Source organism: Anoplopoma fimbria, chromosome 15 (genome assembly GCF_027596085.1).
Source record: "Anoplopoma fimbria isolate UVic2021 breed Golden Eagle Sablefish chromosome 15, Afim_UVic_2022, whole genome shotgun sequence".
Taxonomy (NCBI): Eukaryota; Metazoa; Chordata; class Actinopteri; order Perciformes; family Anoplopomatidae; genus Anoplopoma; species Anoplopoma fimbria.
In genome coordinates, this window is record NC_072463.1 from 3,496,996 (window position 1) to 3,516,422 (window position 19,427).

Below are 19,427 nucleotides of genomic sequence, written 5' to 3' on the forward strand. Positions count from 1 at the left end.
TAATTCTCATTATGGATTAATCTGCAGATTATTTTATCCGTTAATGGAATGATTATTTGAGTTGAATTTAGAATATAGTGAAACACAATCACTTTTTGCCCAAAGAGACATATTCAATATGTTTGTTAAGTCCAAACCTCAGCATTATTTCAAACACATTCAAATCATTACAATTATTAAAAGGAAAAGCAGCAAATCTTCACATTTAAGAAACTAGAACCATGAAAATTTTGCATCTTTGCATGAAGAAATGATGATCAAATACATTGATTCGACTAATCGCTTCAGCTGTTCTTATACATGCTGTTGTGTCGTGTAATTTAAAACCTCTTCATATGTTTTTTATGCAAGAAGTTGTATAGGATCTAAAGGTGCCAGATAAATGTAGTAAAGTATAAAGTACAATATTTCCCTCTGAAATATAACAAGATAATCCTATATAAAATAATCCTTTATTAGTCCCGCAGCGGGGAAATTTACAGGATTACAGCAGCATAGAGTATAGTAATATTCGTGTAATATTCATGTAATGAAGTACAAGTATAAAGTGGCATGAAAAGTGATGGCTCAAGTCAGCCATCAAGTCACACCTTGTTTAAATCCCACTCTGCTGATCAAACCTGACTGCTTTTTCATTTCGTGCGAGTTCATATCTTGGTTAAAGTTCGTCAGTTCAGTCTTCAGCAGTTCTACCCTTAACCCACATCTGAAGAAGCTCGCTGGCTGCATGAATGATGAATGAGACGGCTTTCATTAAATATGTGCACATTAAAGGGAACTCTGTTCAGCACACGTGTAGAGTAAAAACGTGGCCTTATGGACTTTATCCCCCAAAGGCGGTTTAATTTCTTTTATGCCGGCGTTAAGTGAACCATGGCTGCTCTACACAACAGCCTTCATTACTATTATTATTATATTATTATATTATTATTATTATATTCCTTTATTGATCCCCATGGGGGAAATTCGGGTGTTGCAGCAGCTCAACTACACAGAAACAGATAATAAATACACATATTATACAATAAAATAAAAATAGAATAAAATAAAAAATAAGAATACAAATAAAAAAATGTACTGCTTCTTAAACACACTGCACCTCGGAGAACATTGAACATATCAATATCGATGGTTCGATACCCGGCTTCGGCAGTCGATGTGTCCTTGGGCAAGACACTTAACCCCGTCGGTGTGGACTGGATGTTGCATGAGTGTTAGTTAGAGTCTGATGGTGGCACCTTGATGGTAGCCTGTCATCAGTGTGTGAATGGGTGAATGATATGTAACATACTACTGACTGTAAGTCGCTTTGGATAAAAGCGTCTGCTAAATGACTGTAATGTAATGTAATATCAGATAATTGTTGCAAACAGTTGGACCAACCCTTCCTGTGATAGTGAGGGATGTTTGTGAGCTTTGTCTTTCAGTGACATGGATGAAGAATCAACAAGGAGTCACTGAGACTAAGATCGAACTGGGTTGTGAAAGTGTCCCAGCCTCGACCCTGATTCTCTGCTGAGTGCTTAAAGGTTGTGTCTGTGTCAGTGTGAAGTGTCTGTGATCTGGATCCAGGATAGCAGGCACATGCACTAACACCTTCGGGGTTAAAGGTCAGATCTCTGTCGGGGGTTTTAACCTATATTAAAGGTAGAAGAACACAAACAGCAGTGAAGAAAAGTCACATACATTTCAGTCGTAGACACTTTCATGCAGGAATTAATCGTTTTTAGCAACAAAAAAACGTGGATTCTTCTAGAGAACTAATCCCTTTAATAAAACGTCTTTAAATAAACAATACCAAAAATATAACACATGAGGAGGTGTGGTGGAAAATGGCTGCTCTGTTCACCGTACAGTCTATGATTTGAGCCAGTGATAGTGAAGCATGAATGAAACTTACCCTGAGAAGCTAATGCTGATGCTAAGTGCTCTCCTTTAACATCGTATTCTTCACACCTTTTTTCTTTTCTCTTGATACTTGAAGTACATTTTGTTACTAACACTTCAATACAAACAACCAAAATTAATTGACTGATTACCTGGGTCATCGAGGTAATGCTACTCTGTCAAATTGAGATACCATTGAGCCACACTGTCACTAACTGCACTATCTGTATAGATATTATCTATTTTTCTTAATAGATAATAATCTATATAGTCTTATCACAAAAACAAGTTGAAACCTCATCACTTCACTTCTTCTCAGCCATGTTGCCGAATAGTGACACCTTTAAAGAAAAGGACTCAGGAAAATCTAAGTAAAGGAATGCGAAATGGAAATTCAATGTGCTGTAATGCTTGAATTTCCAGTTGTGGTAACAGTGTTGCTGTACACTTCTTCCAAATCACTGACCAACAGTGGAGTCAAACCTTCCAGAGTATAAAACAAGATGGTGAATATTTGCTGCAGGTTTGTTTTGTTTATTAATGTGTACATTGATGCACTCAGGGTCCAGTAGGGGCCTTTTTTATATAAAATCTACAGCACATTATACACGTTGCTGAATGTACTTCCCTTCCACATATTCTTCTTTATTTTGAATCCTCATGATTTTAAAGTTTGTCTGTTACCTGCTTTTTATAAAAAGACATTGATTATAACCTTGACATCAACTGTAAAGTAGTGAAAGCGGGATTTGAAGGGAGACAAAAACACAAGAAACGACAGCAATGTAGATATCCTCGAGAGAATATTCATTTTTGTCTCATTAGTGTGATAACATAATTTGTCAGGGGAGTTGAAAAGCTTTCTGTTTGGGCACTTTTGGACGTTAACTTAAAAGTAAATGAGACAGCTATACAAAGGGTTGTTCTGGTGATCTTTACTGTCCTACCGCCTTTCTGAAAAGCCATAAATGGCCTGGTTATTAGATGCAGATGAGTCAGTCAGGTCCTTTAAATTTAGTTTTTTTTTTTCAAGAATTAAATGAAAAGCTGTTGAAGCTGCTTTTACCCTCAACACTAACCTCCTTTTAAAAGCAGGCTTTTTTTCTCTAAAGCCTTTGATTAGGTTTTATCCTGGTTTTTTTTACAGTGTTTGTCTGTAAACGTTTGTCTGTGTGCAAATATTCTTTACCCCTACAAATTGTATTATTTTGGTCCATTTAAACAATGCTCCACTCTTTGTTTTTTATGTATGAATGTTACAAGCAGACGTTGAAAGCACAGTTGTTGCCACAGCTTTAGAAATATTTAGGTCATCCTGAAAACAAAGTTTATAGTATTTTTCCTTTTCAGCTAATCTTTCTTCTTCTCTGCTGCTGTGACACTTTTCCCTGTATGGTAGAAAGAAATCTACCTTATTTTACTACTTTTATCCATAAATAACACGTTACTGATCTGTGACTGTTACTTTAACTTATTTAAAGTCAGTCAGTGTTTTTATATTTTAAATTTCATACATTATAATTTATTCCCTTAGAGGTTACAAAGCACACAGTTGTCAACAGCACAGTGTCCCCATTTTTAATGAATGTTGAAGGAGAAAGTTGGGAGAGTTTATTCATAATTGTCTCTTTTAAAAAGACTCCTTGATTGGCTGAGAAAAAGTAAATGATGTCAGTAATTCAATTTTATAAATACAGTGAAGAATGATAATGAAAAACCGAGTGACCCAAGGGCAGACATTTGGAGACAAGGTCCATTGTCAATGAATAAATTATGTGCCGGAGCAAAATCATGATGAAGAGCTTTAGAGGCTTGTTGTTTTTGACCTGTAACCTTTCTTTTCACTCAGGCAGACTAAAATGTCAAATCTGCCGGGGCGTCGGAGCCACAGGCGGCCGCTGCTTTACTGGTAAACACACAGACCACTAAAAGCAGGTTTTTCTTTTCACGGCCACTGAAAGGTTAGACTGTTAACTCGGGTCATGTGGGCAGTTGACCATCCTCTTTATCTGACCAGCTACTGTATATATTTACATACATATCTGACCCACATTTATACATCAAGAAACACTGGTTTTAAGTCTCTGGTTTCTCCTTTTCACTGTGTAAAAATGTGAATACGCTGTTTTTCCTACACAAGAAATCTAAATGAACTCAAACTACACTCTAGTGAAGACTCAGAGACATTTCAATAACTTTAATTATACTTTTTTTTAGTTTTTCTGCATTTATTATGTTGTGTTGATCGTTGAATAATATAAACAATGCGACAAACATCCTTTTTTACCTTTACTTCAATCCATTTATCACTTTTAATCGGTTTATAAACATATAATAAGTTGTTTATAACACTTTGAAAATATAGTTTTAAGCAGATATGAGGACATGTAAAAGTGTTTATTAATGATTCAACAACCACTTTACTTAAGCTGTCCCTATTTATCATCTATAAGCAGTATAAATATTTAATAAAGGTATTATAACACTGACGTTATATGCAGATATACATGTTAATTGATGTATTTATCATGGGAGTAGTTAGAATTGTTGACAGATGATGTAATGCACTTTAAAATGTCCATATAGCTGCATAAACCTACAATATAATGTGTTATTAATACTTTATTAATGTTTATGTACTTCTTATAAACAGTGGTGAGAGAGTAACTAAGTACAGTACTGTGCTTTAGTACTGTTTTGAGATACCTGTACTTTAGTATGTCCATTTTCAGAAATGTTATACCTCTACATCTCAGAGGAAAATGTTTTTTTTACTTTGATCTACATTTATTTTAAAAGTTAAGGTCCCTATGATTTTGAATGCAGGACTTGTACTTGCAACAGAGTATTTCTACACTGTGGTATTTCTACTTTTACTTAAGTACAAGATCTGAGTACTTTTCTCCTATTGCATCATGGCTAGGATAGGTTTAAACATGTAAGTCAAACTTCCTCGAGGTTCTTTAACATCTAAAGCATGAAAAGAATTCTGCATGATGCAATTGTATGTCAACCTGGCTGTTAGTTCTACTGAGAGTCTGCATTCATTCATGCTGAGGAAGAATAGAGACATAAACAGTGACCAGCTTTGACACCACGATACTCACTAAAACTGCCAAAATGTTGCTTTCACTGAAATATGATGATTGACCTAAAACATGCAGCTGGATTAGTTGTGATTTTTAATATGGAGAAATGATCTCTTCTGAATTAAATGGAGAGATTTACCGGTCGAACTGTATTTGATCCGTGATTAAGGCAGACTCAATGATTTTATAGCCTTTGGAGAGGAAAAAAAACAGAGCAGTCCATATTTGTGAATGTTTTAATATCCATGTTTTTGCACCACACGTACACAACCACAACTCACTCCTCGATGCCTGAGTGTATATTTACACTGGCTTCATGTTTGTAGGTACAAAACCTCTTCTAATAAAGGTTTTTTTTTCTACTTTTCTTACTTTAACTTCTTTTTTTCTTACTTTTCTTACTTTAACTTATTTAAAGTCAGTCAGTGTTTTTATATTTTACATTTCTTACATTATAATTGATTCCCTTAGAGGTTACAAAGCACACAGTTGTCAACAGCACAGTGTCCCCATTTCTTACATTATAATGTATTCCCTTAGAGGTTACAGTGCAGCAATACTGCAGGCAAGAACAGATATTCAAAATAAATAGAAACATGTGTAACATCAAAAAAAAAACATGATAGTGTACAAGTTTATCTTACATCTAATCAAGCTCACGTTCAACGAGGGTCTGCACTGTGGGGGCCACACACTAGAAACCAGCTGAGAACAAGTTGAAAAAAAAACATTATACTATATATATATATATAAAAAACACTTTCACATCTGATCCACTACAACATCTTCTCCTCTCTCTCCCACGGAACCGGATCCTGCTCCTCCTCGACGTGCGTATTCCTGCGCCCTGTCCAGAAGTGCTCCACATCTGGGATGGTCTTCTCACTCTCCTTGGAGACCTCGTTTCCCACCTCTTTGGCCCCGACTTCAGCACCGTTCCCCTCCGTTTGGGGACACTTGGTTCTGCTGATGGGCTTCGTGCCTCTGCAGGTGGAGGTGAACCAGATGCGGATCAAACCCTGGCGCACGTCGTCGTACATGGTCATCAGGATCACCGGAGAGAGGGCGCTGCATGCGTAAAGGAGGACTTGTGCAAAGATGATCAGACCCACAGGAGGCTTGTTGAACCCCAGCCTGATCCAGGTGAAGGTCCCCCACTCTGGCAGCAGCATGAGCCCCAGGGCCCCGCTCAGACACAGCAGAACCAGGGTGACTTTGCTCTGGTGCCAAGGGTTGGGTGCATGGTTCACCGCAGTGTGGAGAGCTTTGGTGTAATACGCAATGGTTAAGGTGACCGGCACCAAGAAGGTAGCAGTTGGATAAATCTTGTAGAACAAACTCATGAAGTCAGAAGCACACACTGGCATCTCAGACACGCATATGGAGTCACGACCAAGAGGCACCAGAGAAGCAAAAAGCATCTGAGGGATTGGAAACATCATGGAGATGATCCAAATGAAGGCCAGGGCTGCGTGGATCCACGTCGGGCTGCAGAGGGTGGTGCAGGGGTCCAGGGTGTGTTTGGCTCTGGTGGTGACTGCAAGCATTAAAGTTTTGGCCACAATGCAGGAGTGCTGGAACCAGTCCGTGGTGCTGCAGAGGAACCTCCCCAGAGTCCAGGTCTGCTTGTAGTAGGTGATGGCTCGCACCGGAGCGCACAGGAGCAGGATCACCAAGTCTGTGGAGGCCAGGGAGGCGAGGAGAGCCTTCACCTCAGAGCCTCCTCCACTCCTGAAGTCATGGAGGAAAATCAGCAAAACCAGCAAATTCCCAACAGCTCCAGACACACAGATCCCGATGAGGATGACCGGCATGGCTGTCCTGGTGTCCTCCCCCTGGAGAAGCTGAACTCCTCCGACGAAATCGAAAAAGGAGACATTTGCTGGTCGATCAACATCCATCTCCTCCAGAGAGACTTTAAAGTTGGAGCTCCTTGAAGTGGGAAAATAACAAACAAAATGTGTTTTTTTTTCTCTTGGGTTCCACTTTGTTTCTCTGCAGACTTGAAGGTCCTGGAGGGATAAGGAGGTCGGAGGAGCTGTCCAGGGCTCCGCGGTGCTGAAACGCTGCTGACGGGGTCGTGATCGCATCACAAGTGGGTGAGCAGGCTGGCAGGTAGGCTATTTCAAGGGCTGCCATTTACCATCGGCAACCACTCACGTCATTTTGTATATCTGTGTGGCTCCGGGCTGCAGCAGCCCAAATGTGAGCGCAGCGTGATGTAATTTACATTTTAAAAAAAGAAAAAATACTCAGAGGGATCACTTCTGGTGTCAGCAGCATGTCAAAGTGACACAGTTATCTGAATCTTCTGGATGTCTGTCAGACATCTCTTTAGACTGAACAGGCAGTGACTTTTACTGGAGCCGCTGGACAATATTTGGCATTTAGTGCAGATATGTAAATTGTTTAAACCACTAATCATATTATTCTGCAAAACACTGTAAAGTCTTAAAGGTATGCAACTTCTCATTAGGGCAAACGTCCCTTCAATACATTTTAATGTCATCCTAACATATGAACATCGTCAAAATAAGTATCTTAAATCACTGAATTGATGGCTCACATTTCCCTAACTCCCCAAACTTACAAGAAAAATATCCAATGCCAAACATCAACCTTATAAGTCAAACTGAGAAGAATAAACAACATTACGGTTTGCTGAGGATCAAATTCAGTATTTTAAAGTACTTATTCATATGTGAAACTACTTTTTGAAGATGAAGAAACATTTTTCTGTCAGAAATGAAATGTTGAACTTGTGTTCACACACACCCACAATTCAATATGCAGAAGACAGCCCGACTTGGTCTGGTATGACCCCGTAGCTTATGTAATCTAATGTTACTATTAAACTGCACTTTCCACTTGAGACACAGTGGCTGCTCTTCAGCAAAAGTTACGTAGGTTCCCTTTAACCTTCTGTTTCTTTTAATGACTTGATTAAGAATTGTATCAAGAGCATTGTGTCAGCACCACTTTCCAATAAGACTCTGTTTGTTGTAACGAATGGGTCATTGGTATTCAGTCTGTCACTGCTGCTGTAAAGATCAGTACAAGTCGTTTTTAAGAACAACTTTTGGGTTTGCACTGAATCTGCATCGCGATTTAACAGCAGATGTTCTACAAAATGTGTTAGAGGCCATTTAATGACAGAATTGCTTGTGTCCAGCTGAGTTTATTTTTCAAATGTAAAATCATCCTTACATATCTTAATCACAGTTCTTTAACAACACAATTTCAGGGATCATTATCAAACATGTCTTTATCCGTGTTAACTTGCATGTTAAAAATGAATGTCAGCAGATATATTATTATCAGACTTTTTAAACTCTCAAATACCTGTGTCAGTATCGGTTTCAACCTTCGAGGGACTATTGGCACATTGTGGAAAATTCAACATGACAATTTTGTTTTTTGCTTTTTAAACCTCTCCAGTTAACTGTTTGACCTCTGCACTTTCTGGAAAAAACATGCATGTGACTTCACAACAGTTGTTTACTGCAGATTTGACGTCTTATTATAAAAGTGAGAAACCAGTGAGCATTTATTAATGGAATACCAGCTTTAATACCATCATTATAACCAAACAAAAAGGAGGGATCCATATTTTCCCCCTCCAAATATACTAAATATACTGATACATTTCTATCTTTTCCCCAAATTTACCACCCTAATTGCAATGATTTTTCTTATGTAAAGTAACTTAAAGAATCATGCTGCACAAAAAAACTGAGTTAGCCGCCTGCTGTGAACTAATGAATGTGACTGAAAGAGGAAAACGCTGAATTTTTAATAACAACATTGACAAATAAACAGTATTTAATGTGGATCACGTCAAGTCGTGCATCACGGTCCTAACTAAATATGAATGAGCTATAGTATGTAATGTTTTAGGGGTATTCACACAGGAGTCAAATATTTATGATTGAAGTGAAACGAAATGGCAAATCAGGCTCATTATCAGTCCTGCACAGTGCACGAAGCAGACTGCGCCACGGAGTGAGGTGTGTTTACTTGACTTGAAGAGCATCCAGATAATGAAGGGGAGGAAGGGTGGGGGTGGGGCGGTGGGGGGTTGGGGGGGTTGTATGTGGAGAGGTGAGGGTGCCCACTCAAATGCTGTCACCTCCTCTAAGAGAGCTGGTTGCTAGGAGACCGGAGCCACCATCACAGTATGGGGTTAGGAAGATGTGAGGCATCATGAAGTAGTGCGAGATATGGACGGGTAGAGAGGCTTTAAAGAGACTCTGGAGCTTCACATGTAATGAATAAATGGTTACAACGGTGTGATTGCAGAGGTGGCAAAAGGCTTTGGTGATATTTAGAGACAGGATATAATAGCACAAGCAGGGCTGCTGCCCTTGCAGCGTGCAGCAATCAGGGATAATTGATATGTTATGGACTTTGCAAGGCTAAGAATACGAGTAGGTTTCAGCTCCCACTGGTTTTGCTTCCAGGAAAACTATCAGTGTAACATTAATGTAACGCTCAAATCTGCATTTCTTTACGCAGAGATCCACTTGTAATATTCAAGTGTGTCCCCACACGTATAGATCTGCAACACATTTCTAGATGAATAATTAGTAATATATATAAATATTTATAACATTTTTTATAGCCATTTTCATGCCTAATTGAACAGGATTAGTAGCTAAATTAGGCAGAAAATAAAAAGGAAATACGCAGTAACACTAAGTATAATGTTTGATAACAGTATCATGAACATTCATGGTGCCCAGAGCATGACCCCTAATGGTGATCACCCGATAATTATATCATAATCCTTCAGGATTACCAATATAGCAGCTTTTGTGATCCCCTGACTTTTCATCTAGCGCCACCATCAGGTCAAAATTTCCATTTGTCCAATTCTTTGATTATGACTTAATATCTGCAAAACTGATGACATTCCCATCCGACTCATCCGCTGGACTTTGTGTTTGGTGCTAATACCAACTTACTTACACGCTAAATGGAACTTGTGAACATTTAACATTATACCTGCTTGACAATGAGCATGTTAGCATTGCCAGCTAGCATTAGGATAAGCCTCAAAGTAGAGCAGCCTCCTTTAGCCACCAGTATGGCTGTAGTCTTGTTCTAATATGTTTTGGGGTGAATGAATGGAACAAATCACCATTCATTAACTCTATTCATGATTTTGGGGTGGATTAAATGACTTGAAGAAGATCTTGCTCCTATGAGGTTCTGTCATTCTGTCAATCATGAAAGCTAATATCCATCAAAAGGTGCATTAGTGTGCTTTAATTTTCTGCCGTGTCTCATTTGAGAAAGTAAGTCAGTTTTTAAATGGCGGCAGTCTCATCTTGGAACAAAAACAGTTTCTCAGCGAGGTCTTGGAAGCATGAAAGAGACTTATTTTTGAATTGTCTGTGCGCCTACGTGTATTGTGTGCTACTTCGGTTTTCTTTTTTTGGGAAACAACCCAGACCAACTGAGATACAAGAGCATTGTGTGAGATTCGGATTCCTTACATTCCCTCGAGGCTTTTACAAGGCCAGAGAAGGACAAAATAACAGAAAAAAAAGAAAATGAAAGAGAGGTAGGGGAGGACACGAACAAAAACCCAGAGCTGCGTAAGAGTCTAGATGAACTCCAGTAATGTTCCCCTTGGAGATATCCCAGAGTAGAAACAAAGATGAAGTACTTTTTCCACCACAGGGCTGTCTACCCTAAGAAGCAGACCTTGCCACGATACATTTCTGTCCCAAATCCCTTGATGCAGAAAAGCTTTTTACAGTATCAAAGAAAGCAAATGCAGGGTTGTTGTTTTTTTGTCATCATTCGCATCATTCAGAGAGATCAAAGGTAAAAGGGTCTCCCCAGGTAACCGCAGACATAAAACCGTGCTGTTATTGATCTTATTGCTCAGAAGTGGAGAAGCGATTAGTCATTTGTTGTTGATGTTGCGACCCTGTTTTACATTAAAACTGACTGCTTTCAAGTTCCCCACCGTCATCAGACCAAAGCATCAAGATGGGGAGTGATGGCTGCTGACATCAAGTTGCTCCCGTCGGTGTCAAAGACTGACAGTTACCACGACAACCTGTGAATGTAAAACCACTTGACTTGCAAAGCTGCTTGTGACTGTGTTCCTGCTTTCGGACAGCGTAATGAATTCCATCCTCTCTTAACAGTTTTTAATTTCCCTGCGCGCTTGAATAAACCTGTGTTCGATTTTTTGATGAGCTGCCAGAGCCATTATCTTAATCATTTGTTCGTTAGTTTCAGGCATCATGCAAAGAGATAAATGACTCCCTTTAGCGAAAGGGCAGACTCCCGCCTGCAAAATAGCAAATAATTAATGTCAGTTTGTTTATAGTGCAATGTGGGAGGGTGAGCAGATGGAGGCTTTTCTTTTTTTTTTCTTCTTAAATCAAAAATACATAAAAACCTGAAGACATATGCAACTGGAAACATTAGCAGATACGGTATAGATTATATTTCTTGCGTATATTACTCCCATAACTTGTTTTTTAATGATTAATTACTTGTTTCCTATTTTTTTATGCAGATTAATGTTACCTCTATGCTGCTACCTGCTGAGGCTTCCTGCTGTCTGCTATCATGACTGATCATTTCATGGACACTGACAGCTTATTAACGGTCACGTTTATGGTATTTAGCTGTTTTAAATATAAATCAAAGTAATGCAAAACAACACAAAACAAAACTAACAGTGGTGGAAGGAAACCAAGCACATTTACTCAACTATAATTATCAGACTCTTGTGCTTTACATGCATGCTTCATTTTCATCCAATATTGTACTTCACTTTATATTTCATATCTTTAGTCACTTTTTGGAATACAATTTTACATAATAAAACCTATGATTAGTCTGCAAACTATGATGCATAGTCATTGTTTGAACAAACCTAAAGTACATAGAAACGATCTCCAACACAACCAGCTGCAACAATAAATGATTCAGGATTAAAGATTAAAAGGATTTATTAGTCACATGCTCAAACAATGTGTGTGTGTTCAGTGAAATGAAATGCAGGGTGGCATAATGTCTGTGCTTAAAAAAGAGTAATGAAAAATGAAAAATAAAAAAGGTGGAAAAAGAAATGCCAACGATATACAATCATATTTAAAGCTTAAAAATGTATAAATATATTTAATAACAATAAAAGCCTGTTCTCATTTCAACTCGCCACACACTGACGCTTGGTCAAATGCTTTGCCGTCACTTTCTGACACATTAAGTAGCCCAGCTTGTCAAATTATGATGCTCCACTACAGATCTTTGGCCCCGAGGCATCACGTGACGGACCCAAACCTTGAAATTCCACCGTTTGACCACTATGTAAAACTTTGCTTCTTCTCTTCCGGAGGTCTTGATTCAAACATAAACACTTGCTTTTGTTTAGGCGTCAGTACCACTTAGTTAGGTTTAGGAAAAACATCATGGAAAGGTTTAAAATAAGAAGGCCTACGTTAACCAAGTCAAACATATAGACAACTTAATGTACTGAAAACATGGCACAAACATCACTGACGTAACTTCAAAATGACTCAATAACACACACACGTAAGAACACAGGTCTCCAGGTTGAAAGTCCTGTGTTTGTTTCACACATCATCCTCCACCTGCCCTGTGTGTTTCTTTCAGTTTTTTATTATTAATAGCATTTCTCTCTGAAGGGGTTAATAATGACGTAGTTGGGTTGTAACTCAACAACGTCATGATACTTGAAAGATACTTGAAAGCCGGTGCTTCTCATACAGACGGTAAATGTCGCCTTCTATAGGGTGCAGAGGGCCGTGACAAAGCATCAGTATTTGACACCCTGGGAATGAGAAAGGGCTGAATATAAGTATTAAAATGCAAAGATGTATATTGGCCGGGCTATGCATATATTCAGTGTAAAATTGGAAATGTTTTTTGTCCCAGTTGTAGGACAAACTGTAAAATAAAATATTGAACTCTGGTATAATAAACTTTATAATAATATGACATAGTGCACATTGAGTATTTTTCCATTTAGACATACTTTTGTTGACAATACTTCTGTACTTTTACCTAAATATGCAGAAGTTGAATATTTAACAGTACTTTTATATTGCAGTAAAAAAATATAGTTATTTAAACCATATCTAACATTGTGAAAGGAACCTTTCTGTTCAAAACACTACTGGAGGCCAAATGTGATTTCCAAAATAAAAGCTCATTTCATCAGAGTTCTAGGGTGTTAAAAAAACATCTTTATTTTAGTATGAGGGGGTCGTGAATCATTACAGTCTGCAGTCAGAATACTGTCATGTTTTCTGGGCTTCATGTCAACAACGATGACAAAGTGTGACCTGCAGAAATACTTATAGGAGAGTGCCACCATGTGACAGAAGGGAGGAAACACAAAACCTACACCACAACCTGAGGTTCTTCACTATTATTTTAATATTTGGTATCCAGGAGCAATGACAACAGGCAGCAGAATATAAATACAAAAACAAGGAAGAGTTATGTTGTTGTTTTTTATCACAGGCAACACATTTACATCTACATTATTGTATAATATTGTAAGAATCAGAATCAGAGGCGATTTATTGCCAAGCATGTTTGCACATAAAATAATTAGACTTGATTGGTGCAGAACAATGAACCTATAAAGACATTATTCAACCTAAAATATGAAATTACAATTAAATATGATAAACAAACAAACAATATTAGAGTACATTAAAATATGTCTGTTATTAGAGTGTTAAGTGTTTATTTAAAGTATACAGGTGTGCAGGGATGAGTAAATGTATGTTATTGTCCTGGAGGTAGTAATAATAATAATTTACCATTTAAGATGAAGGTATTTCCACTTACCCACTTCAGTTTGACATAATGTTAGACTACATTAATCTTTTTATGTTTTTACATTTTTTTCTCTCATGAAAATAGCAGTAACCTGATATCAACAGTAGGTGGCAGCAGATGATAGTTAGTTTAAACAACAACAGAGTCGTTCAGCCTCTCAGCCACTAGATGGAGACTTTGATGTGTGAGTTGTGAAAACAGTTGATGGATGGAGTGAATCTCAATATGTACAAATCTTTTGTATTTGAATTCGTCTGTCTATTGGATGAAATAGTCACCAAATAGATCAGTTGCACCATCACATGTTTAATTTGATTTAAACCAATATGTGCTGCAGTGTACAGCAAAGGTTTCTTATCTAAATTATTAAAATAGTAAACATTCACAAAGAAACTGTCGCTCCTAATAAATATCTGGTATTAGAATACGCTATTTAACAAATCAAACAATGAAAGTAGTACAGACAATTTCTGTAGCAGGCGTATGGTTGGAATTCATATTTAAAAAAAGGGACTTTGTTCTAAAATACCTTTATTTACACTACTCATACTATACCAACTTGTATTTATACGTTCTATGAAATGGCTTGAAAAACAAGTGTAATATTTCATTGATCAAAAGTAGAATGGCTGTTTAAGATAGATTATTTAATTAATAATTATTCTGATTTTTCAGAACTACATAATACATATTTCTGGCAGTGACTGATTTTATTGTACTCGATAATGATCTGAAGATCAGACTATGGGTGAAACATGTTGATCATATCAGTGCTAAAAAAAGATCCTTGGTCATGTATTTTTTCGTGTTGAGGTTGTGGTCACTACCACAACACATGTTTTTTACTTTCACATGACCTCTTTCATAATACAATAAGGTATAAGGTTTTATTCAAACTTAAAGTTAGGATATTTTACACTAAAAACCTTCAGCTACAAGAAACATGAACATACAAGAATGAAAATAAATGAAAAAAGTCACAAAATAAAGTGTTGTTTTGTTCATACGTGGAGTTGAAAATCAGCACACTGAGACTTCAAACTGTTACTATTCGTCACAGTTACATAATCCATCATAGACAGCATCATTTCTTCTTCTACATTTATTGTAGCGTTTAATTATTGTTTTGTGGTGGTCGGTTCATCTTCAAAATCAATCTGCACCCAGACTGGCATCGTTATGTAACTCTCTCCAAGCCTCTGAAGTTGATTTCCTTGTAGTCAAATAGATGGAAATCAACTCGCTTGTTTCATTAAAAAAAACACATCAATGAGCCTCAATGTTGCTCTGATTCATGAGCCTCCATCACCGTGAACACACTCACTGTAGTTTATTTTGATTTATACCCACATACGCTAACAAATACTCACTAGAGCACCAGATGTGGATTCATCCGCTGTTGAAAATAATCCCCAACAAATGCTTGTTTTCTTTTGGTTTAAGTTTAAGTTATGTTTGCCCAAAACTTCAGTGCCCAGCTGTTTTATTGAAAAAGCAGAGATTTCTTTAATATTAAACTATATGTTTGTGACCTGTTAGTCCTTGAGTAGAAATGACAGACAGAGTTTAAAGTGTTGAGAAATGAATGAACACATTGTTAGTTTTGGTCTTTTCATTGGATTTGTTGACGACACACGCTCATTGAGCCTCTGTGTGTATCTTGAATCACTTGTTTGTGCAGCGAGTGTGAAATATCCACCAAATTACACTTCATTTTGGCACAAAAGGACTTCGTGAAAACCCCTCTGAGACCCGAACATTACACTCAATCAGTTCCACATGCAGGCGGATTAATAATTAGTTCAAAATGTTTCTGTCATGATGTTTTTATGAAATTGCTGAAAGAGAAGAAAAGCCTGCAGCAGAAGGGGTCTGTGTGTCAGAAGGGACTGTTTTATATTAACAAACACACAAACACACACATACACACAGTCGAACTGATTAAAGTTAAAGTTTTAACGCACACAATAAGAAAGCAAATGTGTTTTGTTTATGGACCTGTGCTGTTTTTTTTCATTTAATCTAGATGACTTGTATGTTCCCGCCTTTCTGCATACAAAGGCCCCGCTTATCTTGTTCTCCATCGGCCTCCTGTGCATAATGAAAAGGGGCTTATCGCCACGCTGGCCTCGGGGTGACGTCGACTTTCTCTATTTCCGCCGAGAATAAGGTGAACGCCACTTTAAACCACGTGACCGGCGGGAAATCTCCCAGGACCCATAGGTGCCATCGCCGGCTGGAATGGGGAACAATAACTCAGGGAGAATAAAATGAAGAGTTCAATTGGGAGGCGATTAAAATGAATAGAAGCTTTGACTAGATAAGACACATACCATTTCCTCATCTATTTAACATTCATTGAATTGAATAATCCGGTCTTATTATCGTAAATAGTCTGCATATTTACCCTGAATATGCTAATTTATGTTTGCTGCAAGCCCTCTGCGACTTAATTTTTCCATCAATGTATGCATATCTGCTTTCTCCTATAGCTATTTCTAAAGAGGAGTGGAGAGAGAGAGAGAGAGAGGTAGAGAGGGGGCGAGCGACCTAGAGAAAGAGATGAACACAGTTATATAGCCCTCATTGTTTCTGTAACTTTTGTATTCATTCTTTTTTCTTTTTTTTTTTGCTCTTTGCCCAGGGCCAACCGAGTTACATTTCAATCAAAAGATTCATTGTAAAGTCATTATCCCAAACTAGGCTCCCATAATTGGCTGTCATTTTGCATAGTGGTGGCACTCTGGCTTTAGGGCAAATGACTGTGGTCTTATCTTTCACTTTTAAGGAAAAATAATGGACAATTTATCATTAATCTTCTCCGGGAAATAATAACAAGTTAAATGTCATTCCCCGTGTCGCGCATTACAAAAAAAAAAGAAAAAGAAATTGTGTTGCTCAAGGCTTCAGCTGATCACTGACTGACCTATCCTCTTCACCGTGGAGGTAGAGGAGAAATTTAACACAGCAGGGTGAATGCAGGTTGAACCAGAATGCAATAAACGTAAATATACATGTAATATGAGTTATAACAACATGAATTTATATTCTACTTCACCTGCAGCACTTTGGCTTTTTGAATCCAATTAATTTTCTATATGTGTTATGATCTGAAGATCCAAAAAAGCTACTTAACTGACTGTTTTCTCACTGAACTTCTACACAGTAATGACATTAAATTATAGAGACTCATTGCTAAAGATCTCAGTGAGCATCATGTCTACGTTATTTTTGTGCATTTTCTTTAAAATCCACTCAATGTGAACATTCTGAATGTGTCCCAGACTTTGGTGCCAGTTTGATAGAAGTTAATGGGTCGGGCATGGCAAGTCCCATAATAACCCTTCATATCTGTGTTGTTTCACTTCCTAATTAAAAAAATGTTTCCACAGAATAAAAAAACCAACACATTATGTGATGTTGACTGATGTTTTTTCATCTTAATATGTGAGTTTGTTTTCCAAACAGCTTATGGCTTGGTCCAGCAGCTGCATTTAACTCAACTCAAGATAGCTACATACGATACAAAACTATAATCAATGACCAGAATACAGCTATAACTGGATCAATTTATTAGTGGCTCTGATTATAACTGGTCGGACTGTCAGAGTTAGGTAAATAGGAGTTGACCGTATGCTACAATGCCTGCAGTTTTACATTCATATTACGCACCGCAGCTCCGTGACTTTTTCTTTCTTACTTTAATTATTAATTATAACTATTAAGATAATTAATTCTTACTTAATGTTTGCCGGTTAACGTTAGCTAAACAAATGACAGGAAGTAAACATGGAACCAAGCTGTTTCTTAGCAACACCATTTAAACGGTCCATAACAACACACAAGTTCCTGGTCAAGTTGGGTTTTTATACGTCTAGTCATACGAATGAAGAAAAAAAGCAACAACAGCAAATGAAACATGCTAACGTGCTAAAAAAATACTAGTACTAACACGCTGATGTTTAGCAGGTGCTATGTTAACAATGTTCACCCTCTTAGTTCAGCGTGTTAGCATGCTAACGTTCACTAATTAGCACTAAGTTTTGCAGTTGGCTATAAACCATAATTATTTTGAGGGAAATATTGTATTTTGATCAACTACATTGATTTGAAACTTTCACCCCTGTCTTTCCTGTCTCTCTCTCCAATCCAAACTAATAAATACAGTACTAATCTACTCACAAGTATGTAAAGAACTACAGCATTGAAATACTTCTACTTGTAACAATGATACTTGTTAGTGATAAAAACAGAATCCTTTTTAAAGTAAGACTTTCTTCTTCGGACAGAAGCAGGCCGGCCTCAGCGAGTGACCCCCGTCCATTCTGAGGGCCTCATCAGTAAACAATATGAGATAAATGGCGGAGTGAAAGGTTGACATCAGCAGAGGACGACACTCATTCCCATTCGTTTATCGGATTAGGCCGCTGTGAGAGGACGAGGCGGAATGACTCGTTTGGCATTCAAAGGCAACTGTGGCCCAAAGAGAGCCTGTTTGAACAGGGATCAATTATCAATCAGTCTATAGGCGAGCGGGGGGGAGATTACCAAAGCTATACAAGTCGTGTTGACAAATGTCCTCATAGATCCTGTCAATGAATGCACACGGACAAACGCCTTTGGCTTTGACACTGGCCACTGCTGAAATTCAGATTAGAAGTCCATCTCATCGGAAGATTAGCGATGTTTATGTCTGCTCAATCATTTCTGTTGTCATTTCAGCTGCATTAAGCTCCTCACAGGCTCCTGCTGGTCAATTATGTCCTTGTAAGCTTACAGGTTACATTCACTTTGTCAACAAATCATATCTTTTTGGAAAATATATTTCCACGCACGCCCTCTTTGTGCATTTTCTAATAATGTCATAATTGCACGAGCACGAGGAAAACAATCTCATTTAGAAAACATGTATCAAATGTTGAGAAAATGTGTGTTTTCTTAAACGAGACACACATAATGAACACTTAATGATCTACAGCTGCAGCTTTACAAAGACAATGAACATGCTCCGTGTGGCAGGAGTTATGAATCATCTGGAGTCAATTAAAAAAGAAATAAGATAATACGAGTGAATAAGCTTTTAATGAATGACTTAGCTATTGAAGGATTATTTTGGATGCTGTTATTAATCCAAAACTGGTAGAAAAAATAAATAATTAGCCTTAAATCAGTCTTCATACGCAGGTAGACAGAACCTCTTTCCAATTTATGTTTATGAACCAACAAGACTTTAGGTATATCTCTTATATTTTGTTGTTTCATCAGGTGGCTGAACAGAAGTTTCATCAATCTTACTAACTGTAATATTAAGATTGTTGTGTTTTAAGAGGATAAGTTATAGAAGAAGAGACATGGCAGTTGTTATCAATGACATTTGCTATGTAATTTAGCTTAAATGTTCTCTTGTCTTTGTTGTTATTTCATGAATGAGAAAGTGAGAAATAAAGAAGAGAAATAAAAAATTCAAACTTCCTTCTGCATCTATTTCACCACGACTGTAGGTTTTTCTGCAAAACAAACTTATTTTTATCCCTTTTACTCGAATGTCGAAACACAGTATGTTTTTTATAAGGTCTGAGGACACACATTTTGTAAATATAGTGAGTTCAGGTG

The 19,427-nt window shown here is 37.5% G+C and overlaps 1 protein-coding gene across 1 annotated transcript; it reads right to left on the reverse strand.

The window, feature by feature from the left end:
* Positions 1–5,752: 5,752 nt before the first annotated feature.
* On the reverse strand, positions 5,753–7,066 carry LOC129103684 (G-protein coupled receptor 151). The gene has a single exon (XM_054614268.1). It carries the CDS (start codon positions 7,064–7,066, stop codon positions 5,753–5,755), a length of 1,314 nt encoding a protein of 437 aa, XP_054470243.1.
* Between the last annotated feature and the right edge of the window lie 12,361 nt (positions 7,067–19,427).

What these genes read in the sequence shown, in the direction of transcription:
- LOC129103684 (XM_054614268.1), bottom strand. Translation starts at nt 7,066, where the DNA reads ATGCGATCACGACCCCGTCAGCAGCGTTTCAGCACCGCGGAGCCCTGG.